Source organism: Mangifera indica, chromosome 14, assembly GCF_011075055.1.
Source record: "Mangifera indica cultivar Alphonso chromosome 14, CATAS_Mindica_2.1, whole genome shotgun sequence".
NCBI lineage: Eukaryota > Viridiplantae > Streptophyta > Magnoliopsida > Sapindales > Anacardiaceae > Mangifera > Mangifera indica.
The window spans coordinates 1360435-1385433 of record NC_058150.1 but is presented as its reverse complement, the minus strand read 5'-3'; the positions used below and the strand labels follow the sequence as shown (position 1 = coordinate 1385433).

The window sequence follows — 24999 nt, the reverse complement described above, 5'->3', positions numbered from 1 at the left end:
AAATTACTTGCAATAATATTTGTACGTAATTAAATAATTTTAAATAAAAAATAAAATATTAATCGATTATATAATAACACGTCATTGTTAATAAAATTAGATTCAACCAAACGTGCTCAAATTTTCCTGAGCTCAAGCCTGTTTTAGTGGGATCAAGCTCGAGTTTGAGCTTGCTTCAAAGATGTTTGAACTCAACTTGCTCAAAAGAAGTCAAGCTCGAGTTCGACTCAAGTTTGAGTTTAATCAGCTTTGAGCTCAATTTAATACTAAAACGACATCATTTTAGTTAATTTATATTGAATTTTTTAAGCTTGCAAGTTTTACGAATTAAACACTTCTAAAACTCAAGCTTAAGCTTGAAAATATTAAACTGTCATAATCGAACTTGAGCTCACTAAAGCTAAACTCATTTCGGGCTCGTTCGAACTCAAGTAAAATTCAATCCTAATTGTTAATACACAAGTTAATACTCATTGTTTGTGCACACAAAAGGTCACTAGAGAGATTGTAAATCAAGATATGGAACAAATATTTCATCACCAGTTAATGACTGGTGAGCGCCAAACATTTTACTGGACAAGGGGTAAAAAATGCAATCAAAATTTCAAAGCATCAGAGGGCAAGATATTATCTGACTACAAGGAGCGCTGGCACCTCATCAGTTAGATACTTGATACATATCTGCATTCTGAAAAGGAATGAAAAAAAAAATAGTGCTAATTACAACAATAATCTTAACTGGACATCATAACCTGATCACTTGACTGTAGTGCTTGAGTGGCGAAAAATCTGACATCGACATCTGGATCCTCACTCAGCTCGACCAAACATGGACGGATCATCTTCTCAACTACCTACATCAAGGAAAATAAGATAATATACACTAGTTAATTCCCCCTGGGCATTTTAAAGGAATCAACTTAAGAAGAAATTGATTTAGGGCTCCTCAACTGCATGATCTCAAGTTTTGATGGGAGGGCCAACCTCAAAGGTAGATGAACATACATATGTGTGTGTGTGTGAAAAAGATAGAGAGAGACCAACTGATATCTAGCCATATCAAGCAGTGAATATTTTGATTTTTGGTTTAATGCAATATTTAGGGAACCATATTTATTCAACAACAATTAATGATACCAATTTCTTCACCTCTAAAATTTAATCATTTTGTGTTATCAGCTATAAGAAAATGTGTTGACTAAATTCTAAAGAAATAAAAATCCCAATATTTTCAGGCACAAAGATTACATAATTATTTTAAATAACTTACAGATTGATCGACAATGGGAATAAGTGACTGCAACACCTTTGCCACATTGAATTTGATGTTTGGCACCCTGTGATGTGAATCTCAGCCTTTTGTCCAAATTATTATAGAACAAAAAACAAATACTCATAAGCTTCAGGATCCAGAGACTTACCTATCTTTTGATGCATTTATAACCACAGGCAGAAGCGTTGAACAAGTAATTTCAGAGCCCATCACAGGGGCAAGCAAAGAAATTGCATGTAGAATGGTCATCCGATGCAAATAATGTGGGTTGTTAATCATGTCCAAAACCTGTCAACAGATTGAAAAGTTTGTACAAAGAGTTAGAAAAGAACACAGATAAAATTCATTAAAAAAAGTAACTTCCAATTAATACTCGCACTTCAAAATCCATCCCATTTCTGAGACACGTGACAGGCATTATTATAAAAACCAACACCTTAAAGAAATTTGCACTTAAATTTGTCTTATCTAATGACTCTATTCATGTCAAAAACATGTTTAAATATTTCTTTTTCCAAAGATGAAGATGCTGAAATAAATATGTAATTTTTGCAACACAGAATCCAAACAACCTGTGGAACTATGTGCTGCATTGCCCAATCTGGGCCAAATTCTTCTGCAAGACGCTTCACGTTATTAGCAGCAGCATCACGAATGGAATAAACCTATGATCATTACCAATACATAAGCAAAACGGGTATTACAAGTTTATTTTAACAGCTGATGGCTGCATGACTATGCTGTAAAAACCATAATAGAAACAACAAAAGTTGAAAAATACATGAATTCATCTTATCATGCTTATACTGGACAATAAGAAATAACTTCTGTTGCAAATAACTACACCAAGAATGTAAGCTAATGAAACTTTAAGCACATAAAATCACAAACACTATAACTTTTCATTCAAAGATTAGCAAAAATGCTTTAATTAATTTTTTTTATAACAATATATTTTGTACAGTGAGCAGCTATGTGGTTAATATGTTAACCAGCAAATCTGTGATCTAATTCTAGCCTTCCAAAGAAAACTCCCATAAAATGTAGAGAATGAAAGATCATGTGAATCTATGGTATTAATTAATTGTATAAACGCACTTTATGTACAGCATGCTTTTATGGTCTAGCCAAAAGCAAACAGCGAGAGCCATTTGAGCAAATAGATTTAACCGTTAGTCAAAGAAAGGTTTCTAAGTATCTTTGCCTTTTAGATTTCTCACAGTTTCTATCTGATAATCGTTTAATTGCATCTTAAAAGGCCCCGATCCCTCTTTCATTGTTGTTGGTCTTTTTCATGCATGCTCTGCAGCACTTTACATCTTTCGCCTGCACCCTCAATTGCTAAAGAACAGAACACTACTCTTTTTGGTTCCAAGAAATAAGTCTATTGAAGCCAACCAATTTGATCAATTAGTCAAGGTTTTGATTGGATACAAAATCACTAGTGTTTGATCTGGCCAAGCCGTGACAGTTTAGACAAAAAGGAGAAGAGCTGAAATTCTAAGTGAGGAACTGCAAACATAATTTGCAATCACATAAGAAAATGTGAGAAAGTTAGAGATAGAATAACATATTTCAAACACTTTTACTCAAATTCAAACTACCACACAAGTTCGCATACCTTATCTTTTAACCATTGCATGCAAAGAGCACCAAGCTTATCATCAAAGAACCCAACGCCCAATTGACTTGCCAATAATGGTATGTATTCAATTATTGCAAGTCTAACCCTCCAGTGTCTATCCTCTGCAAGCTCAACAATTGCTGGCAACAGAGATTGAGATAGCAGATCAATTCCAATTACCTGCATAAACAGCCAAATCAGAGTAATTCATTCAAATAACAATCACTCATCATACAGAGCCAGATAAATACAAAATACCAGTTCATCAAACCAGCAGGAGAAAAAGGGGGGCATTATTTTGGACAAAAATTCCATTGAAGTATTAATTTAAGTAGGGAGTGAAATATAATGACCTTACAAATTCCAGTTAGAGAAAGAGAGTGAAAAAATCAAGACAATAGATTCATGATTTAAAGGGACCAGTATATGTCACACTAGACTTCAAACATCTCAGGAATCCAAACAGCATATCCAGAACCATTTGCTCAAAAACTTGTTGGACAACAGACATACTTTACCCATTCAAGCAAAATCCATGACCTAAAAAAATGACTACAAATTTCATAAAAATGCAAGTGACATTCAGATTCTGAACTTTTGACAGACCTGGTTCACTTGATCAAGCTTGCTAATAATATTAAGCCGGACATCAGGAAATTCATCCTTTAGAAGAGAAAGGAAAATAGGCAGCAGTTGCTCTATTGTTGCATCCTGCAACCATAAAAGGAAAGTAAACTAAATGGCCAGAGAGAAATAAGCATTCCAAGGAATAAATATAATAACTATATTTATCATTCAGATTCGATGGTGAAGGAACAAAGATGTAGGGAACATAGCCCTGTATGATCCACATGAGAACCAAGAATCTTCATTCACAAAGAAATGTAAACATGTTAACACAATCAAGTACTACAATTCTTATGATAAGAGAATGCTATGTTTGCTCAAAGAAATATCATGAATGCCATTAAGTTGGTTTACCAGTTAAAAGCAATAGAATATATTACCATATTACGCTAATTTCTTAAATAGATAGCAATCAATTGACAAAAGAAACTTCATTTGAAACACAGACACACACACACACAAGAACAATAACATGATCATCAAGTTGTCTAAGACGATGTAAAATTATGCACAGAAAAAATATGAGAAGACAATCCATCATCAGTCATAAGTAACAAATCTAGTACACCAGGTTGTCAGAATGAAAGATCAGAATGAATGGTCAAATCAATAGTTCAGCTCCTCAAAATCATACAGTCATCAACAAAGGTCAAATGTTATCATTGAGATTTATTTATGAATATCATGTAAGGTATGCCATCTTTAGTTTTGTGAACATGTGAATGAATAGATGACTCATAATTTCATTCACAGAGAAAGATTACAAATACAGATTTCTTACCTTTCCTAAAACTGGAGCCATTCCCATTATAACAGTAGCTAAAGCAGAACGAACATGTTGTGAGGAATCTGTTGATAAATCCTACAGTAGTAGAACGTGTATTTTTTGATGATGCCACTATCACAAATTATCAAAACAAGAATGTAATAATATGGAAAGGAATTTGTACTAAATAAAATAATAATATCAAGCACGTATGTACCTTCACACAAGGAAGAATATGCTGGATTGCAAGTTCTGGAGTCAAAATACGGCAAATCTTAGTTACTTTTCCAGCAGCAGCAATACGTACTTCAGCTTCATTATCACGAAGTAGCCGAACATATGCATGAACCACATCTGACCTAAAAAAAGTCAAAAATCAATACAAGTGTTAATTACACTTCGAGCAAACCGACAGAAGATCCATAAATTCAATAAGAAAACAATAGCATACAAAATAGACAGCAAAAAGATAAAAAAGACTTTAAATGATTAAAAATCTAAAAGACAACCTCACAACCTTGACATTCATGTAACATTTTCAAAGTGAGAAGGTATTAGCAAGTACATATGAGATTACCAAGTTAAAAATAAAAAATTAAAGAAAAAAATTGGATATGCATTGCAATCTTCCACAGGAACATAGAAACCAACAAAAGATTGGCTAAACTAGAACATCAATTTGATTACTTGGTAGGCTCAGGACCGACAGCTTCACATAGCTCATATAATTGATTTGCAACCATGTAACGAACACGCCAAGACTTATCCTGTGTAATAAAAAAATTTATCAAGCATGATGGCCAATGAATACCATATTGCAATAAATCATCAATGGATATGACATATGAGAAAAAATATATAAATAAAATCAATAATAAGATATGTTGTACCTGCGAGAAATTAATTATAATAGGTAGAATATGTGCGACGCAATCCTGGGGTTCCAACAACTTTCCAAGAGCTCCACAACCCTCAACAGCCAACAACCGAACAGAATCTTGCTCTGAAGCAAAGATAAATTTGAGAAGATTTGATATTAACCCACAACTTAGAAAATAAAAAAGGGATAAATTTTATATTTGCCAAGAAATATGGAGGTTTTAACACTTTAACTATGTTTGCCTGAAAAATGTTGAAGCTGCAAACTCATAGATTGTGCTACTAAGCCATGTTTGTGCTTTATAAAAAGTCTAGAGTGATATCTGTAGATTTTCTTACAACATACACAAAATTGAGAAAGGAACTGCTATAGTTTGAAAATCATTGATCAATTTCCAGTGGCAGTTTACCAATGGTTTTTTATTTTTATTTTTGTTTTGTTAAGAGGGATAAGGAAAGCTGTTGCATTAGAAAAAGTACCATAATTTCCTAGCATTCGTTAATCTATCTTAGCATTGCAATAACTGTTAGATTAAATATTAGCTATAAGAATAAAATCAAGCACAAAAAAAGAATACATGGGTTAACATTTGAAAAATATCTTATACTAAGAATAAATCAGCAAAGAATAATGACTATCATATAGCTGAATTATAAAAAAGCAAACTGAACAAATATACTTCTGAATCTACATACCATCTTGTGTTAACTCCTCAAATATAAACATGATTTCAGACTTCAAATGGGAAGATTCAACCGTAGCAGCAAATTTTCCAAGGTTTGTTGCAGCAGATCTCCTAACCATGGGCATGTCATCTTCACACAGTTGCCTGTATATTGTTCGAAGTTCAGTTTTTAACGCTTCTGGAGCACTTGGGTATGCAATATGAAACAAACCACATGATGAGACTCGAGCTGTAAACCACTCGCCACCAGCCAGTCTCTAGATGTTCAGGAACAAAATGTGTGATAAACAGAGTTATTCAAACTGTAGTAAGGTCAAAGTATATCATCTAAAAATATTAATTAAGACCAGAAAGAAAGTATGATTGAAAAAAATAAAATAGTAATTGAACAATTATATTAGATGATAGCAAAACTGAACTGTCACCTTGTGAAGGCCAATCACTAAGACTACACTAGTAATAGTACTAGTAACCAAATGATGCCTAGTTAGAACCTAGTCTATTGAAAATTCATCTGGATGATTTCATTGTCACATGAGTCCCTGATTCTAATGGAGCAGTGGCATTAACTGACCTTGACTAACGGAATAAAATACTCAACCACGTCTTGTTCCCTCATCTGTGAACCAATCCTACACAATGACTCCACTGACTTGTCTCTCACACAAGTTTCCTCAACAGTGCACAAAGTCTCCAGTGGAGGAAGCAACACATTTGCATGTTCCAAACCACCAACATAAGGAATGAAAACCCCCAATTCTTCTGCCATTGCAAGAAGTACTTCATCGTCATCATCATTATTCTCACTCAAAAACGGTATCAACTCCTTCCGAGTCCTCTCCTCTCCAAGGGCACGAGCTATAGTTGACAGCCTCCGGATTGAGTTCAAACGAAGTTGAATATCATCATTTTTCAGCTCATCAATTAGAACTGCAATGGGGTAAAGTGGCTCATCGATCATAGCCATCTTGGCTCGCAAGATCTCACACCTACAGAAAAAAAATAATAATAATCTAGTTTTTGCACAATTTAACTCTACAAAAAAAACCCACATATTAAAAATAACATTCTTCATAGCTGAATAATTTAAAAATAGGAACAAAATTTTTAAATAAATGAAAATTGAAAGCACTTTACCAAGTTTAAGTTTCACAATTTATTTCTAAACCATCCAAATTTATTAGTTCTTGACTATACAACATTACAGGGAAAAAACCAAAATTTCCAATTAATTCTCATAATTTCATAAATTCAACATAATTCCATACACACCACACTGAATGCTATAAAAAGAATTACTCTAATTAATTAGAAAACAGAGAGTCCAGAAACACAAACCTAATAAGATCTCAAGCTAATACGAGTGATTCCACGAGTTCACAGGTTTCCAAAAGCAATAATTATACACCAAAAAAATCAGATCGAAGAAATTCAAAGCGTAAAGCGACAGTAAGAAGCTTCACCGAAATAAAAAAACATGTTGCCAGATGAAAAAAAAAAAAAGAAACATTATAGTACCTAGAGAGGCTTGGATTGAGCGAGCAAAGTACTTGATCCGGCGAGAACGTGAAGAGAGATGTAAAGCTAAAAGATTTTATTTGATCTGATTTGTTTTTCCTTTTTAGGCAGTAATTTACTTCAATATCGGGTTGTCTTTTTGACTCGAGAAGATTGTTGTCACAAAATGAGGTGAATTTGAAATGTTGGTCCGGTCCGGTTCAGTCCGTCAGATGTTTTCCTTTTGGTATTAAAATCAATATTTTTTCATTCTCGAACCGGACCTTGCTCCAGTCCAAAGGTCACTCTGGGTCTTAACCAGTGATGGGTCAGATAGATTGGTGACATCAGTTAAAATATGAACAAATCGAATTGAATAATATTTGGTTTGAACTCAATTTGATGACACTGTGACAAAGCTGAGTTCAATTAAGAAGTTTTTTGCCTGAACTTGAAACAATGGTAACTGATTCAAACTTGACTGAAAAAAACATATTTAAATTTCATGATTTATATATTTATTAATTAATTTTATATTTTGAAAATATAAGAACAAGATTTGACACTTTAGAGGGTTACTGATATTTTAATCAACCCTAACCTGGAACTGAGCAAGATCAGGCTTGGACTCAGCTTGGTTACTCCCCTCAGTTCAGCTCAGGGGCAGCAACCTCGAACTTGTAGGCAAAATACTGAAATGAAAATGATAAAAGATGGATTTCTGACATTTGCATTTTTAATAGCAAAAACCAATACTTTGAAACTGCAACTTTCCTTCCAAAATGGGGTTGCCAAATCTGGATGTCAACTGTATGATGTTCCAAGCAGGCAGCAAAAGGATTCATCAAATAGGGATGAGAAACCAAAAGTATAAAGACTGACATAAAGAGTTAATACACCCAGTTTTGAGTATCCAATTAGGTATCCAGATGATACGTTATTGTATAATTAGATGATTTTAAATTAAAATAAAGTAATACCCAAATATAAATAATTAAATAGATACACAAAATTGGATACATATATTATTGCCAAAAATAAACAGAGCAACAAAAAGTTTATTTTCATATATATTCTACCATGTTTTCATACAAATTCATGGTAACTGGATTTGTCTTGTCATCCAAAAGAAAAATTCATCAGAAATTTTCTCTCTGCTTCCAGATATTAGATCTACCAGTCTATCCTTGATAAAACTACCACTACAAGAGAGTTTGTACACCATTTCTTGTCTGCAAAAATTTGCTGTTCTGAAATCAGCCTCCATTGTCTTCAGACTTAAAAAACTGAGACCGATGTATGTTGGAAAGTCTTGAAACCAATGTCAGAAGCTGTGATTCCATCAATAGGTAGCTTGAGAATTCATATAAGATTTGAGTTTCATGTTTCAGGATTTTAACAGAAAAATGTTTCTGTTTGGATTCTAGAACTTCAGCAATCTCCGCAATCTGGTCCACCACCCAATTGGCAGCAGCGCTGCCTCCATTGCTGATTGATCAATAGGTTCCTTAAAATTTGCTTTCTCACCTAACTCTTCAAAAGCATCAACAACATTTTGCAACCTGGCAACAAATTCAATCAAAAGTGAAGAAAAAGTCGCTAGAGACAAGGCGCTTGCACTTTCATACGTTTTTGATTTTTCCAAATGTGGCATTGCATCAGCATCAAATGAGATTCGAGCTGGCCATGATATTTGTTTCTTCATTTCAGGAGGAATGTCTGGTATCCTTCTGGAATTCATACCTATGTTTGAGCTATGGAATTCCCAATTTGTGTGCATAACTGATCTGAGATCAAGTACAGCTTCGCTACGAGATTTATATTCAAGCACTTCATTTTCTTCATCATCCAACTTAAGTGATTCTTGGGGTTCTCCCTGCACCTTCGCCCGGGTTCCAATTTCCCAGCTCTCTGCATTGACAAGAAGGTATGATTTCCGGTCAACCTTGCTCTGCAATTCCTCTGCAGCCTCATGCACTTCAGAGAGTATGTCGACTGGACCTAATTTCTCCATTCTCTTAATTTTATTCGCAAGTTCACGCAAAACTTTAGCACCTTCAATACCCACCCTCTGCAGCTCACGACGAAAGACTTGTCTCCGATCCTCTGGAGCCTTTACATACAAATATCACAAAATTCAATAGAAACGCAGACAGTCCAATCAAAGAGAAAAGTGAGGCTAACTCTTGAAAATAACCTTATAAAACAGGTCTACAGGCATGAAGGCAACAACACAATTAAACAAAACAGTGCTTGTCATGGACCCATTGGACTGACAAATAGCTGAGTACTTTCTCATGAAGCACACGAATCCATGGTTCATATGTGATATTGCAATTTACCTCAAGCACAGTGCTGTACAACGAAGGATGTCAAGATAGCAGTGTAAATCATAATTGTTAAAGGTGAAAAGCACCTAAAAGCGATGAGGGATTTTATCGCCTGAACGAAAAAAATGAGGCAAAGGCATTGCTTTTGGACCAAAAACGATAAAAAAACAAATTAATAGAGACCAATTACTCAAACATCAAAGTATAATATCATCGATGAATTCTCAAAAACAAATATAAATGTTTAAAATAAAACATAAACAAATATAAAAACTCTTTAATCTACATAAACTTTTATCAAATATGTATTTTAATTGAAATCCAAATCTTCATTTTCATTATTGAAGGTTACATCTTCTTTCTCATTGTCATAATTTTCATCTCTGATTTCATTCATTTCTTCATGAAAACATTCTTTTTTGTCAGAGGACTTGCATTCCAAGACTTATGTATCCTTAAACATCGACTTAGTATTAGACTTAAAAAAAAAAAAAGATTTTGGTTTAAAAACATGCTTTTCTGACCTTTTTTCTTCTTATAAATCGCAATAAAAGAGCACTTAAGCTATGTTTTAAGACTCTCACTCGCTTTGCATGTCTAGAAGCAGTGGACCTACTGCCTTGAGGAGCCTCTCACTTAAAGCGAGCTTTTAACAACTATGGTGTAAACTGTTTGACTTAAAGAAATTTTAAGAAAAAGATAATGATAGATGTGTTCAGTGATCAATTTAATCTTGCAACAGACAACAAGAGCAGTGACTCTTTGCTTCTTTAAGAAAGGAGAATAAGATCTCATTGCATATAAAATGCAGTACCTAGATCTGAGCAGAGGGCAGTGATAGTTTAGGCTACAGCTGGCAGAAAACTTGACAAATGTCATAATTCAAGAATGAATCATCTCCTTAGGCTGAGCCAGCTGTTTTAACTAAGTTGTGTGATCAAATAACCTAAGAGTTATATGGTGCAGAAACAACTTTCTAAGAGTCAATCTTGAGAATTGGACCTCTTCAACATTCCTTAGTCAAAGTATATGACTACTTGAGCATTCAACTTGTGCACACTAATTCATCAATATAAACCCAAGAATTACCTAATCTATATGAATCAATATTGTGCACATGTCAAACTTCAAAACCTCTGCAAAATCATTACCTGTATTTCTGAAAGTATGCATCCATGCAACGCCATAACCATGAATGCACAATGCCTTAGTGCGCCACTTACTTTAACGTAATTCTTCCATGGATATTTAAATGACTTGTAAGGACCATGAGGCGGCTCCCAAATAGCAAATCCCATCTACACATTAGAATAAGGAATATAAAAGGAGTTAAGAAAATAATTATATCATTCCCATTCATGAAACAAATTGCAAATTGGAAATAAAAATACCAGAGCATCCTCTTGGCTTGTTGATTCTACAGCTGATCTGTAGCCACTGTAAACTGGGTCATCGGCAGCTTGGTAAATAAGAATTTTAGAAGGGACCCTCTCATATTCAATACAACTGAGGTACCTGTTAATACAACCTAACTTGAAGCTCAAAGGTATTAGTCATAAAACAGAAAGGCAAGCTGGGAAGGGAAAGAAGTTATGAGAAGCAATCTAATGAATCCAGTAAGATAATTAATCAGCAGAAATCAACCTTCCAAAGAAGTTGCCACATTCCTGAAATTTTTCACCACCAAGTTGTGCAAATCTTCACCAGCCCAAATGGGATAAATGCATATATTTATTACCAAACAAACACCAGCACCCAAGGCAATGAGCAAAAACCGTGTTACAGCTGTGTGAATAAACTCCCTTGTTCTATACCCAGATACCATTATGTAACAATATGTCAGCAAGAACACACGAAACCCATATTCATAAGGCTTCATTGTAGGATATAGCTTTGCATAAGTAGCCAAAAATCCTGGCAATTAACCACATAATAAAACAAAAAAAGCAAAAGAGAGAACAAATGGTTAGTGGACAAAATTAACAAACAGTCTAACAACATGGTGTAGATGCAAAAGCAGACCTATAATGAAGATACTGATAACAATTAAAACTTCTTCCCACTCTCCAGCCAATACTGAAAGCTCTGCAGTAGCAAGAGCAAGCCCTCCAGCTGAGAATGTCCCCAACCCGCGGTTAAATCCTTTGCTAAGTGTTGCTCCTGCACAAAAACACAGCTATGTACCATTTCAAAATAAAAAAACATTTTCTTACTCTTTTTGGGAATTAGAAAAATCCATGTGGAGATAGTAACTAAAGCACCAACTTTTTATAAAGCAGAGAAGGAATATTTTATGCAAAACTTATAAACATATAGAAATTCTCTAGCCAAGATCATCATGATATAATTTTATCGTGACCGTCCTTGAATACTGTTAGATCCACTCATTGGACTGAAATGATAATTTACATATAAGGATCCAACAGCGAATAAGTTTTGTCCTGAGTCCTGACATAAGTATGTCAGGATGGTCCTAACTAGAAATCTAATATATATATATTATATAAATATACACACACAAAAAAAAAATTATTAATCATAGATATTGAACCAATTGAGGCTACAACAAGAGAAATATGCCAAGCTGCTTTTCTCATGTGCAGTTATTATCAAGGGTTGCAATAAAAAATTCACAATTTTATTCAATAAAATAAACGAACTTGACAAACAACCTAAAAATGTATTCTTTGCTTTACTAAGTTTTTTATGGTCTACTCTGGGCCAAATACAAAACTCATATAAAGGCGACTGTACAGAAAAATCAATAAGCCGTGAAATTTTTATCTATCTTTTTGTTCAACTTCAATCAATCACGGTGATAAACTTCCAGCTTGTAAGTCCCCAATTCTATCCAATCCAATGTACAAAATGAATCCCCTATGTATAGCACCATAACTTAGACAACTTCACTACAGGCTAAAACTCTAAAATTGAAGAAATTCAAACCACCTAAAATGACTGAATCAGCCAGAAACAAAATAAACATCAGCAAAAGTACTATACTCGTATCAAATACAAAATAAACATCAGAAAAAGCGTACCTATACTGAACTCAAACACAACCACAACAGTAAGAATAGCCCAAACATAGTGACTACTGAGCTCTTTAAGAGGCATTTTCAGGAAAATCAGCAGTGAAATAAGCACCAAAGACAAACCCATCTTCGCTGCGAACACAATCTTCCTTGGATCAGACCTGCCCATACGAACAGCCTTACCAAATACATCGATCAAACTCTTTACAAAGCTCGCGATTTTATCGCAAATGACCCGCCGCGAGCAACAACAACGCTGTAGGTCTTCATCGTTGGATTCCACAACGCTTAAGCCAGGCTCTGGGTAGCCCTTAACAGAGAGCAGCTTCTCTCTCAATGACCCTTGCCGTATCGCCATTATCGTTTGAAAAAAAAAAAAAAACCTTCCTTTACTGGCTGAAAAATGAGAATAGGGAAATGGGTTTTCGGTTTTGTTGTATGAAGAAGAAGAAGATGAGGTTGCTTTGGATTTGTTGCCTGGCGTAGAGGAAAACCGGGGCTGTAGAGATCTGGTGGGGCAGAGACGTTAATAGTTAAATGTCGTCCTTTTTACTTGCGAAGTTAAATATGGCAGGAGATAACAGATGACTCATTCATCAAGCTAACGGAAGGAGGACACGTGGACAATTATTTACCATTGTTAAAAAGTTTCTATCCAATCATACCCACATGATATATCATATGCCAATTTTGACATTACTTTATATTTTTTATTATTAAAACGGAAGTAATATAAGAATATTTAAATATTATTTTAATTAAATATATTTTAAAAATTAATTAATATTGTATTTGGTTAACCATTAATATAAGAGGAATTACAAGTTCTAGCAAAATTACTGTATACGATGAAAGGGAGTGAGGGCGAAAAGCTTTAGAGGGTGGAAGACAACAATAGGAAAAGTCTATAGGGAGGATGGTTGATAGGATTATATTTAAATTGAATTTATTTGATTTTAAATTTAAATTTAAAATTTTAATATTTTTAAATTTAAATTTTAAAAGTATTTAATTTGTAAAATTCGTAAATTTAAAAAATTCGATACAAATCTATTAAAATAATATCATTTTGATTAATATATATTAAAACGATATTATTTTAGTATTAAATCAAATTTAAAATTTAATTTCTCTCAAACAAATTAAATTTAAACACTTTTGAAATAAACTTGATAAACTCAAAATTAACTTTATTAAAATAAACTGAATTCTAATTTAATTTGATTCGAATTAAACCTTAACCATTGATATATTGGCAAGACTCAAAATGGTTGAATTTATGATGGCAGATAAAATCAGCCAGCTGAATGAACCGAAAAAAATATAAAAATTTATTAATTACAATAACTCAGAAAATTTTTTAATAATCAAATAACCTAATAATTTAGATTAAATAGACAATAATGTAAACAAATATTATAAAATTAATTAATAATATTTTCGTGTGTAAAATAAATCAGCCATCAGATTTGACTGGCTGACTGAGAAATTATTTTTTCTGAAAAATAAATGATAAAAAATTATCAAGAAAATTTCTAAATTCAGTGACTTTTACGGTAACCCATCACCTCTTACTTCCTGGGCTTGCTAGGTGCCAAGTGGCACGAGTCTCAGCCTGTGATGACGACACGTATAATGATGGCTTTCAGTCTCATCGGCTCGTCGCATCACTCCCTCCTTATTAGCCTAATTAATTAAATCAATTAAATATATGAACACTGAATTACTCTTTGCTACCCAAACTTTGATCAACGTTTTTGTCCTTTAATTTGGAAAAACTCTTTCTGACCCGTTTATTAAATTTGTTAATTAAATCAATCAAATCTTTTATAATGTCACAATTTGTCTTTACCGAAATTGAATAACAATTTTAAAAAGAAAAATTACAAAATTTGCACCAATTTTGCGAAAATTTTTTCTCTCAATTGTGAATTATCTTAACATATTGTCAACATATTTTGTTAAAATATGCACATTATTATTTTAAACTCTTCTCACCATTTTATCTTCTTCAATTATTTTTATTGTGCCCTACACTTTTAATGTCAGTCACCTTCATCTCCTCACACCATCATCTCACTCAATTGTTACTTTACCACAATAGTACTTTCGCGAGATTGCACCTTACACCACTTGAGACACACGCCTCAACACTACACATCGTCGTCACAGGCCTTTTGTATTGCACCTCCATGTTAACTATCACATCCAAGCACCAATAGATGTTTGATTGACCACCTAACCACATAATAATAATTCTTCGCCCTCGGCTGTGTTCCTCAGACAATATCAAGTGGAGGAAGACGAGAATTGGGCAATGACAGTGAGACATAGAGGAAAACGAACAAACGTTTAAATTACATATGGTATGAATTTAGATTTTTTAAACTTAAATAATGAAAAAATTCTTTTAACAAAGTTTGGTGGGAAACAGTTATTAAGCCCAATATGAACACTTTTTTTTAAAGGATATAATTAAATATAAAGATATACGCGAGCAATACGCGTCAAAAATTGAGAAGAAGGAATCCTTTTGCGTCTCATCTTCGAAGACAGAACTGGCTCGGAAGTTGCTTTCGGATCCTGTTATATTATTCCCAATTCATCACCTCCTGCCATTGTTGCCATTACTTTTCGAATTCGTATTCGCCTTTTTAAAAAGGTCAGCTTTTCTCATTATTGCCTTGCCTTTCGTAGATTCCATTTTGTTTCAATTTATTATTGAAATTGTAGCGTTTTGTTCTTACTCCTTTCTGGATCTGTATCTCCGTTTATTTTGTGGCATTTGATTGATTGATTAAAGGGTAATTTTTATGTCATTATTTGAAAATCTTCGATGTGGTTTTTGTAAAGTGTATTTTTTTTTAAAGTTAATTATTAATATTTGTTTGATCATTTCATTAGCAGTTTTGAATTGCCAATTAACTCGATCTGGGTATGGTTCATTTTGTGGTTTCATGTATTTTTGTTATGTAAAGTTTCTATCTTTATGTTTAATTTTGATGGGGCTTCGTATTGTTGAATTTAAATGGTGTTCTTCCAGGGTTTTATTTCTGTTTTGATCAGATGAGTTTACTTGGGATTGGAACTTTGATTTGAATCTCATTAGTTTATAAACAATCTTTGTTTTAGATATAGTGATTCTGGGATCTGGAAAACATGGGAGGGGGAAAGAATGAAGAATCTGATAAGGGGCTATTTTCACAGCTAACTGGTCATGGTGGAGGTCATGGGTATCCTCCTCAGTACCCTCCACCACCTGGCGCATATCCTCCGCAAGGCTATCCACCACAGCAAGGTTACCCTCCGCAAGGCTATCCACCACAGCAAGGTTACCCTCCGCAAGGCTATCCACCACAGCAAGGTTACCCTCCGCAAGGTTACCCTCCACAGCAAGGTTACCCTCCTGCCGGCTATCCACCAGCTGGTTACCCCCCTGCTGGATACCCTCCAGCTGCTCATGGCCCATCAGGCTCACAGCATTCAGGTACAACATTGTGACAAAAATGTAGTATTATTGGTTTGGATTTGAATGGCAAGATTAAGTATAAGATTGCGGGTTTAATATTATGTTGGCTGATATTGCAGATTTCCTCTATAGTGATCCCAATTTATGATATTTAGGCCTTTGTAGTCACTGCCTGATTGGGGACATCATTATTGGAACTGGGTTTTCGTGTTTGCATGCCATTTCACCCTGGAGATTTTTAAGGAACTTGTTTGTCGATTTTGTGTTCTTTTGATCCAATGGAAGTAACTTTGAACTTCTTTCATATTTTCAGGGCACGGTGGTATGGGGGCACTGCTAGCTGGGGGTGCCGCAGCAGCTGCAGCTGCTTATGGTGCATCTCACTTGGCACATGGGTCGCATAGTCACATGCCCCATGTAGCTCATCATATGTCTCATGGAGGCAAATTCAAGCATGGTAAGCATGGCAAATTCAAACATGGTAAGCATGGCAAATTCAAGCATGGGAAGCATGGAATGTTCGGAGGCAAGTTCAAGAAGTGGAAGTGATTTGCTCTTGTTAATCTACTAAATCATATGACTCGGCTCTATCGAATGCCCAATGCTGGTTTTCTTTAATAATTCATTCAGTCTATGATGACTTTAATCTCTTTGTCAATTTGCTTGGATCTTACATGTTTTTACGAAGTTATATATATACATATTACCGCCTCGCTTATATCAATTCTTGTACATAAATCATCTGGGCTTGCCGCTTAATTGGGACTTCTTCACCCCAACTTTTCGAGCCATTTTGGTTGCTTCTCCAGATTATAATGCTAGACTGTCAATCCATAACTTATACCATTATTATATAAAATTATTGGGCAAGTTTTTGTTGTCAGCTGTGCAACATTTGTCATGAATTAATCCAACAAAATTAATATGTGAAGCCACATAACATTGATCTTCTTAATTAAGTTCTTGTTTAGCTCTGCCCCTTTTATGATAAGCAAAGTTATATGTAGTTGATTTTGAATATTCAATTGGGTAATGGAAATTACTTGTACAATAACAAATCAGAAATCAAAATACCCTTTTTTGTTTAAATAAATGTATATGAATTTAGGTCATTGTCAGTTATGTCTTCAAGCAATTAACAACTGAAGATCATGAATTAGTTTCAATAGATTAAAAATTGATCAGCTAGCAGAAGCTCCACAAACGAATATCGCCTTCATCCAAAAAGTCATCGATCCAGTAGGTCTGCTCATCAAAGTTAGGTGATTGAACCCATCAAAGTTATACCATGGAAGCGGCTCCATCATGGAAATGGAGGCTTCATTGTAGGTCTGCTTAATAGGTTGCAATAAAAAGACATCATCATCCAGTAGTTGATCAGACGGCGAGGAGGACATTGACGGAGATGAGATTAAAGACGATGAAGAGGAGGAGGAAGAAGTAGAAGAAGAGGAGGGAAGAGTAGGTGATATCGGTGGGTTGGTGGTGGTGACGGCAGCATTTTCACTATTTGCAGCGGCTGCGGCTACTCTTTGAATGGACTTAGGAGACATAACGGTGTCAGGAATGTAATGGGAAGAAGTGACGGGAAATTTAAGATTTGCAGAAGAGCCTCCAGCATGCATATCATCGTCATATCCAAGCACCACTAGGTGTTTGATTGACCACACAACCATCAACTAATAATTTCCTGCGCTCTGCTCATTTCTCAAACTATATCAAGTGGAAGAAGTCGAGAATTGGGTGGTGAAAATGAGATCCAGGGGAAAAACGAACAAACATTTAAATTACAAATAGGAATACACTTTTCAAACTTAGATGGTGTGAAAGTATGTTCATCAAAGTTCCGGTGGGAAATTTCAGTGGGCCTAATAAGAGCGGTTTTTTTAAGGAAATAAATAAATATAAAGAAATATACAAGCAATACGCGCAAAAAACTGGGTAGAAGGAATCCCCTTTTCGTCTCATTTTTGAAGTCAGAACATGCTCGGAAGTTGCTTTCAAAACTTGTATATTATTCCCAATTGATTACCCTCCTTCCATTATTGCCTTTACTTTTCGAATTCGTAATCGCCTTTTTTGAAAGGTCAGCCTTTCTGATTATCGCTTGCCTTTATTAGGTTCCATTTCGTTTCAATTTATTATTGTTGTAACGTTTTCTTCTTGCTTGCTCCTTACCTGGATCCGTATCTCCGTTTATTTTATGGTTTTTGTTTGATCGATTAAAGGGTAATTTTTATTTTTTTTAATTTGAAAATCTTCGATATTTTTTAAGTTAATTATTAATAAGTGTTTGATCATTTCATTAGTAGTTTTGAATTGCCTATTAACTCGATCTGGGTATGGTTTATTTTGTGATTTCATGTATTTTTGTTATGTAAATTTTCTACCTTTTTGTTTAATTTTGATGGGGTTTCGGATTGTTGATTTTTAGATGCTGTTCTTCCGGGGCTTTATGTTTTGGTCAGATTTTACCTTATATTGGAACTTTTGATTTGAATCTCATTAGTTTATTAATAATCTTTGTTGTAGACATTGTTCTTCTTGGATCGGGAAAACATGGGAGGTGGAAAGAATGAAGAATCTGATAAGGGACTATTTTCACATCTACTTGGTCATGGTGGAGGTCATGGGTATCCTCCTCAGTACCCTCCACCACCCGGCGCATATCCTCCGCAAGGCTATCCACCACAGCAAGGTTACCCTCCACAAGGTTACCCTCCACAAGGCTACCCTCCTTCACAAGGCTACCCTCCTCCACAAGGTTACCCTCCTGCCGGCTATCCACCAGCTGGTTATCCCCCTGCTGGATACCCTCCAGCTGCTCATGGCCCATCAGGCTCACATCATTCAGGTACAAAATTGTGACAAAAATGCGGCTGAATTATAATAGCTAATTTCTATGGTTGTTTTATAGTTGGAATTGGGATCTTTTACTGATCTGAGTACAGTGCAATGTAGTATTCTTGATTTGGATTTGAATGGCAAGACTGAGTATAAGATTGTGGGTTTAATATTATTATGTTGGTTGACATTGCGGATTTCCTCAATAGAGATTTAGGTCTCTGTAGTCATCGCCTGATTGGGGACATCATTATTGAAGCTAGTTTTTCGTGTTTGTATGTTGTTTCACCTTGGAGATTTTTAAAAGAACTTGTTTGTTGATTTTATGTTTTTTTTTTACCATATGGAAGCAACTTTGAACTTCTTTCATATTTTCAGGGCACAGCGGTATGGGGGCACTGCTTGCTGGGGGTGCCGCAGCGGCTGCAGCTGCTTATGGTGCATCTTACTTGGCACATGGGGCTCATAGTCACATGCCCCATGGGGCTCATAGTCACATGCCCCATGTAGCTCATCATATGTCCCATGGAGGCAAATTCAAGCATGGTAAGCATGGGAAGCATGGAATGTTCGGAGGCAAGTTCAAGAAGTGGAAGTGATTTGCTCTTGTTGATCTACTAAATCATATGACTCTTGACTCTATGGAACACTCGATGCTGGTTTTCTTCAATAATTCATACAGTCTGTGATGACTTTAATCTCTTTGTCTATTTGATTGGATCTTGTATGTTTTTACAAAGTTATATATATACATATTACCTTCTGGCTTATATCAATTCTTGTACATAAATCATCTGGGCTTGCCGCTTAATTGGGACTTTTTCACTCCAACTTTTCAAGCCATTTTGGTTGCTTCTCCAGATTATAATACTGGACTGTCAATCCATAACTTACACCATTATTATATAAAATTATCGGGCAAGTTTTTGTTGTCAGCTGTGCAACATAAAACTCTACTTTTTTTAAATTTATTTCCTCTATTCCATGACCGAAAAAAGGGATACACATTACATCACGATCAATAACTAAGTCGAATATAATGTATTATAAAGGATATACCTTTTCCATTGATTCTTACGGAATAAATCAAAAACATTTCTTGAATAAAGTATTTAAGTCTAAGGATGAATCAAAAAAGAATAAATTGGGGGCACATACATTATACTCTTCCCAATCTATATGTTCAATTTTTTAATTTGGAACCAGTTTTTACTAAGGGTGATTCTAGGATGACACAAAGTCATACTTAATTTGAGCTTTTGAGTTAGACTAAAACTTTGGCTCGAAATTGATTTATTCTCAAATAGATACTATTTGGATCGACTTGCTTTCAATTAAAAAAGTTACCATGGCCTATTTGGATTGAACTACCAAGTACCACCAAATGGCTCTGCCATCTTCTCCATTCTCATCAAACACTACTACATACTCTATCTTTCACCCTACAATGATCTTAATGACTTCCATGATTTAATCTTCAACCAATTGGACGGCAAGACAGTCGAGGTTGAACGTGATTTATTATATTGATAAACAACGATGTGTTGACGTCCAGAACCATCATGAATGAAAAGCTTTTTGATGTTAATGTGCCCTCCTGGCCAGCCATTATCGATAATATATTGCAGTGTGCTCACGCCATGGCCAAAAACAAGGATTTTGAGGGCCAAAGGTGCATTATTTAATCAGATTCTGATTCGATATGATTATATTATTTTTTCTTCTTTATAGATTATGATTTATAATATAATATTTTATCAATAATATTCATTCAATTCATTCAAATCAATTGTTGCGAATGAATGCAAGAGTGGACATAGTCATTGATGTGTTCGGTGAGTTATTTTCAATAGACGATGAAGATGAAGTTGAAGAAGAAGACTTTGCTGATGATATGGAGATGGAATTTGTGACAGTGCCTGCCAGTGAATCAGCCATTGGGAAACTGGAGATGTTGAAGAACGAAGATGAAGCAACATTGTGTGTGGTTTGCCTGGAACAGATTTTACTTGGGTCGCAAGCAACAAGAATGCCTTGTGCTCATGTCTTTCATGGCGATTGCATTCTGAAGTGGCTTAGCATGAGTAGATTTTGTCCTTTATGTAGATTATAATTGGATTTTGATTTTTAGTATTTGAAATCAATAAAACTATGTATACTCATTTTGAATATATAAATATATACATACTTCATCATGTGAGTAGGTAATTTTGAATTTAAAATAAAATAATATACAATTATATGAAGACATATATTAATGTGTATACATTTATATATTTAAAATATATACATATAATATTGCTTTAAAGAATAATTTAAAAAATTAGTGTATAATTCTAAATTGAAGAGGAAAATCGTTTCCCAAAAATAGTCTATTATCAATAAAATTATATGATTACATCTATGTTTTATGATTTAGGCTAATTTGATTCTCAAGTACTTTGCTCGACTTGTTTGAGTCGAACTTCAAGTTAGACTTTTAGCTCAAATCAAAAGCAATTCATTTGTCCATTCGTTAATGATGTTCGTCTTATATACTAATAATATTATTTATTTCTTTATAACTATATTGTTTATTCTGTCGGTATCCTCTAATATTATGCACTAAATCAATTGACTTTAAGCATATGAGTTTTAGTAGACTTTACACTCAGTTTGACACGTATAGAATCCACCCATAGTTATGAGTGAAAGTTCAATTTTACTTAATACCCTATAAATAAAATATTGTGTAACAAGTTTAATGAATGAAACGAAAACCTAATCAAATTTCTTTCTTCAAATCCAATCTAAACACAATTAGTCTTCAAGATCAGCATTGCAGTTTTACTCCGGTCCTCATTATAATATGCAGCTAGAGGTGCGCTCATTACATGGCTGGAAATAAAAAATTCGAAAGCTACAAGGTTCTGCACTGCATTCTAGGATAATTGATACTATTTTGATGAGTATTTCTGAACATGATGAAGATGAAGATGATGAAGGATTTTGGAAAAAAAATTAGAATTTTTAGATCATATTCACATCATATATAACAATGGTAATATAAAATGTACATGTTGTTTCAACAAATAAAATATAGAAACATGTAAACTACTTTATACCTTGTAAGTTGATTTGAAGTTTAGGAGTTTGAATAACTAAAATAAGTGATCTCTTGACTTGCACCCTTTAAGGAAGAAAAATGGTGTTTTTCCCGGCAAAAGAAGAAGAAGAAGAAGAGAAAATGTAATATTTTTCTCTCTTTTATTAAACTAAAACTTGATATTTATCAAGTTAAAATATGTATTCAATTCTCATTGGTTGATAATTAAGAGAAATTAGAATTTGACACATATTAAATAATTTGTACTCAAAATTATTCATTCTAACTTTCTAAACAATTTAAAATATGTAAAATGATAATTTTACCGCTTTTTCCGAATCTTATTCAAAAAACACAATTTTTAAACTCGGAAAGTGCTAGCCAACCATGGATAAATATTTTCAGCTTCATAACACTATTTTCTTCCTCGAAATATGGGTGTGACCTTCAAGGTTCATAGTGACGTAGTCGTGAGCTTCATATCAAACGATACATTTCATTATATCATTGTATAACTCAAAATTGTCGTTAACCAATATACTTTGTTTTCTGTTACAAAACGAAGCTCCCACTGATCATGTGGTGTCATCTAGCAATATTCCATGACCCCTACATCACAATGAAGTACAAGCTTCACATAATGTCAAATGAACATTTCTTACTCACACTTACCATGTAGTTCAATCCTTCCGTCATTACATCCCGATTAAACTTTGATTCATGGAATGCCAAAATTCAATATTTAATCTTTTCAAATATCAAGTCATACATCATGATGTGCCACATCGAAACTCTCTTCATGTGGTTTTTTATTTACACTGGTCAGTATCTTAGATTTTCATATTTCTCGATATTCGTATGGGAACTCGGGAGCAGTCGAGCTAACGGATCCACGTATGATCATCACTTGTCCTCTCGCTTAAGCAACATATGATCAAAGCGGCGTCTGAACGAGACATGATTAGCCTCGTGGTATACACCATATGAACCATACATTCCGGAATGAAGCACAACTGTGATATCTCAAGTCAAAGGATCTATACATTAGTATGATTTACGATGTATCATTGACTACATATAAATATCCATGTGATCATCGTTCAGTGGTCACGTTCGATAAATAATATAATAAAATAATTTTAACCAGTTTTTTAACCATCAAATGGTTTCATTGTTTGCCCATGTGTATATCTATCATATCTAATATCATCCATTGATATATTGTGGTGATATAACACACACCCACTATGCAATACTATTGCCCAAACAGATTGTCTATGCAGGGAACGATTTGATGGCGTTTATTAAAATTCATCGGGACATTTCATATGTCGTATACATGTAGCAATATGGAGGTAATATACAACTACAACATAGATATAAAAGTGACGTAGAAAATATGTGAAGTATGACATAATTCTTCTTTTATTAATAATGTACATGCAAGATATACAACCTTAAAATCAATTAAAGCGATTGGTTTTTATGGCATATTCTAACAAATGAAATAGAGATGGAACCTACAAGAGTGCCTGCAATTGAATCAGCCATTCGGAAGCTGTAGACGATCAAGGTTAATCGAGAGAACCCAGCTTTCTTTTATTTTTCATGTTATGTAAGTGATCAGGGGTCTCTGCTGGCTATGCTCTTGGTGATTTTCATACTTGTTGGTGGTGCTGAATTCTTGAATCTCCAATATCTCAACTCTTCTGTTAGTCTTCTTCCTTATTTTGATGGCCACATCTTGTGGGATGAACTCGCCACACACACTCACTCTGGATCTCTTCCTCTCTATCAAATGAGTCTCCAACTCTATAATTACCAAAAAAAGAAAAATTATTCGACAATCTTTCGCAGTTCAATAATCACCGAATCACATGATCTTGGGTATCCAATTGGATACTCAAAACTGAATCCTCACCTTGCATGTCAAGAAGAGCTCTCCTAACTTTCCTGTAGCAGCCATTGCAGTCAATGTCGATCCTCATCACCATGCAGCAGAACTGCATTCTTATCAATAAAACTTGCAGAGAAATGATAGAAAAAAAGAGAGAGGAAACTATGAACATATATGTATACAACCAATATAATATTCCATGTAGTGCAATTTGAGCTTGCCTTTTGTGCCATAAATAAGTTGGTGATGGGGAGTGTTGAGAATAATTGAGGATCGATCATTAGTTATTATGAGCTGTAACAAGAGAAATCTTGCTTAGTTTAATCCTGGAATCTGATTCCAGTGGTGGTGAAAGTGAGAATTAATGCATATATGTAGCGTAGGTTGTCCATTATTCTTGACTTGCATGTAAAAAATTGCATGTGCAGCTGAAGAGATTATCCCCTTTCTTTGTTCCACAGGGTTATTCTTCAAATGGAAAGTCTTCATTTCTTGCGTATACTTCTCCACAGAGCTGAAAAAGGAACCAGAAAGGTGATAAATAATGTATTACAACTAAATAATGGTGCTGTTAGAATCTGACCTAAACGCCTCTATCCACTTAGTGGAAATATAGCAATATTATTTATATGTATGATGTGTGATTACATAATTAAATATTATTTTATTATTAATTTAAAATTATTCAATTATATATTAATTTATTATTCGTGATTTTAAAAGTGTTTACACGTAATCTTATTGTTAGTGATAAAAAATGTCTTTCTTATTAAAAAAATAATTTTAATGATGGCAATAAAGTGTGAGGGCACATATCTTGTACTAAATTATGATTCGATTAGAACCTGGTGTGTATATATGTAGTTTACATCAATACCATTCTTCAAGCATAGTTTGTAAATAACATTGATTTGAACGAGCTAAGTTTGATTGCGGAGTAAATTTGTTTTTGTAAAATGAGCTAAAGTTTGAACTAATTTAAATATT

At 34.1% G+C, this 24999-nt stretch overlaps 5 protein-coding genes, 1 long non-coding RNA gene and 1 pseudogene across 11 annotated transcripts; 3 read left to right on the top strand and 4 right to left on the bottom strand.

Annotated features, from left to right (window-relative positions):
* Nucleotides 1-520: 520 nt before the first annotated feature.
* On the bottom strand, nucleotides 521-7529 carry LOC123196675 (serine/threonine-protein phosphatase 2A 65 kDa regulatory subunit A beta isoform-like). Of its 2 annotated transcripts, XM_044610743.1 has the most exons (14): nucleotides 7374-7524; nucleotides 7194-7209; nucleotides 6430-6844; nucleotides 5866-6112; nucleotides 5181-5293; nucleotides 4978-5057; nucleotides 4508-4649; nucleotides 4306-4386; nucleotides 3504-3608; nucleotides 2895-3077; nucleotides 1846-1938; nucleotides 1422-1561; nucleotides 1271-1337; nucleotides 521-854 (listed from the first exon to the last, which is right to left on the bottom strand). In XM_044610743.1, exons 3-14 carry the CDS (start codon nucleotides 6820-6822, stop codon nucleotides 735-737), a joined length of 1764 nt encoding a protein of 587 aa, XP_044466678.1. In that variant the 5' UTR covers nucleotides 6823-6844; nucleotides 7194-7209; nucleotides 7374-7524; the 3' UTR covers nucleotides 521-734. The 2 variants fall into 2 exon arrangements, with proteins under 2 accessions (XP_044466678.1, XP_044466677.1); XM_044610742.1 differs by lacking the exon at nucleotides 7194-7209 and having other exon boundaries at nucleotides 7374-7529.
* An 822-nt stretch (nucleotides 7530-8351) lies between these two features.
* On the bottom strand, nucleotides 8352-13254 carry LOC123196674 (aluminum-activated malate transporter 9-like). The gene is made up of 6 exons (XM_044610741.1): nucleotides 12724-13254; nucleotides 11705-11842; nucleotides 11327-11596; nucleotides 11074-11210; nucleotides 10834-10980; nucleotides 8352-9465 (listed from the first exon to the last, which is right to left on the bottom strand). The coding sequence occupies exons 1-6, from the start codon at nucleotides 13073-13075 to the stop codon at nucleotides 8776-8778; spliced, it is 1734 nt and encodes a 577-aa protein (XP_044466676.1). The 5' UTR covers nucleotides 13076-13254; the 3' UTR covers nucleotides 8352-8775.
* Nucleotides 13255-15217: 1963 nt separating this feature from the next.
* LOC123196245 (glycine-rich protein A3-like) lies at nucleotides 15218-16910 on the top strand. 4 transcript variants are annotated; one of them, XM_044610189.1, is made up of 4 exons: nucleotides 15218-15379; nucleotides 15850-15997; nucleotides 16031-16204; nucleotides 16500-16910. In XM_044610189.1, the coding sequence occupies exons 2-4, from the start codon at nucleotides 15877-15879 to the stop codon at nucleotides 16733-16735; spliced, it is 531 nt and encodes a 176-aa protein (XP_044466124.1). In that variant the 5' UTR covers nucleotides 15218-15379; nucleotides 15850-15876; the 3' UTR covers nucleotides 16736-16910. The 4 variants fall into 4 exon arrangements, with proteins under 4 accessions (XP_044466124.1, XP_044466125.1, XP_044466122.1 ...); XM_044610190.1 differs by having other exon boundaries at nucleotides 15850-16015; nucleotides 16049-16204; XM_044610187.1 differs by having other exon boundaries at nucleotides 15219-15379; nucleotides 15850-16204.
* Nucleotides 16911-17247: 337 nt separating this feature from the next.
* Nucleotides 17248-17869, bottom strand: LOC123196247 (annotated as a pseudogene).
* Nucleotides 17870-18078: 209 nt separating this feature from the next.
* Nucleotides 18079-19800, top strand: LOC123196246 (glycine-rich protein A3-like). 2 transcript variants are annotated; one of them, XM_044610191.1, is made up of 3 exons: nucleotides 18079-18272; nucleotides 18719-19040; nucleotides 19409-19800. In XM_044610191.1, the coding sequence occupies exons 2-3, from the start codon at nucleotides 18746-18748 to the stop codon at nucleotides 19627-19629; spliced, it is 516 nt and encodes a 171-aa protein (XP_044466126.1). In that variant the 5' UTR covers nucleotides 18079-18272; nucleotides 18719-18745; the 3' UTR covers nucleotides 19630-19800. The 2 variants fall into 2 exon arrangements, with proteins under 2 accessions (XP_044466126.1, XP_044466127.1); XM_044610192.1 differs by lacking the exon at nucleotides 18079-18272 and adding an exon at nucleotides 18275-18415.
* Nucleotides 19801-20828: 1028 nt separating this feature from the next.
* On the top strand, nucleotides 20829-21143 carry LOC123196504 (E3 ubiquitin-protein ligase SIRP1-like). The gene has a single exon (XM_044610567.1). It carries the CDS (start codon nucleotides 20829-20831, stop codon nucleotides 21141-21143), a length of 315 nt encoding a protein of 104 aa, XP_044466502.1.
* Nucleotides 21144-23515: 2372 nt separating this feature from the next.
* On the bottom strand, nucleotides 23516-24275 carry LOC123196904. Its single transcript, XR_006497759.1, has 2 exons — nucleotides 24037-24275; nucleotides 23516-23927 (listed from the first exon to the last, which is right to left on the bottom strand). It is a non-coding gene; the product is annotated as an uncharacterized LOC123196904 (long non-coding RNA).
* Between the last annotated feature and the right edge of the window lie 724 nt (nucleotides 24276-24999).

What these genes read in the sequence shown, in the direction of transcription:
- LOC123196675 (XM_044610742.1), bottom strand. Translation starts at nt 6,822, where the DNA reads ATGGCTATGATCGATGAGCCACTTTACCCCATTGCAGTTCTAATTGAT. An exon ending in TTATAATTAATTTCTCGCAG is followed by an intron (nt 5,058 to 5,180) that starts GTACAACATATC and finishes TTTATTACACAG; the next exon opens with GATAAGTCTTGGCGTGTTCG. An exon ending in ATATTCTTCCTTGTGTGAAG is followed by an intron (nt 4,387 to 4,507) that starts GTACATACGTGC and finishes CTACTACTGTAG; the next exon opens with GATTTATCAACAGATTCCTC.
- LOC123196674 (XM_044610741.1), bottom strand. Translation starts at nt 13,075, where the DNA reads ATGGCGATACGGCAAGGGTCATTGAGAGAGAAGCTGCTCTCTGTTAAG. An exon ending in TGTGGCAACTTCTTTGGAAG is followed by an intron (nt 11,211 to 11,326) that starts GTTGATTTCTGC and finishes GCTTCAAGTTAG; the next exon opens with GTTGTATTAACAGGTACCTC. An exon ending in GCATACTTTCAGAAATACAG is followed by an intron (nt 9,466 to 10,833) that starts GTAATGATTTTG and finishes TTGTATGTAAAG; the next exon opens with GCTCCAGAGGATCGGAGACA.
- LOC123196245 (XM_044610187.1), top strand. Translation starts at nt 15,877, where the DNA reads ATGGGAGGGGGAAAGAATGAAGAATCTGATAAGGGGCTATTTTCACAG. An exon ending in ATCAGGCTCACAGCATTCAG is followed by an intron (nt 16,205 to 16,499) that starts GTACAACATTGT and finishes TCATATTTTCAG; the next exon opens with GGCACGGTGGTATGGGGGCA.
- LOC123196246 (XM_044610191.1), top strand. Translation starts at nt 18,746, where the DNA reads ATGGGAGGTGGAAAGAATGAAGAATCTGATAAGGGACTATTTTCACAT. An exon ending in ATCAGGCTCACATCATTCAG is followed by an intron (nt 19,041 to 19,408) that starts GTACAAAATTGT and finishes TCATATTTTCAG; the next exon opens with GGCACAGCGGTATGGGGGCA.
- LOC123196504 (XM_044610567.1), top strand. Translation starts at nt 20,829, where the DNA reads ATGAATGCAAGAGTGGACATAGTCATTGATGTGTTCGGTGAGTTATTT.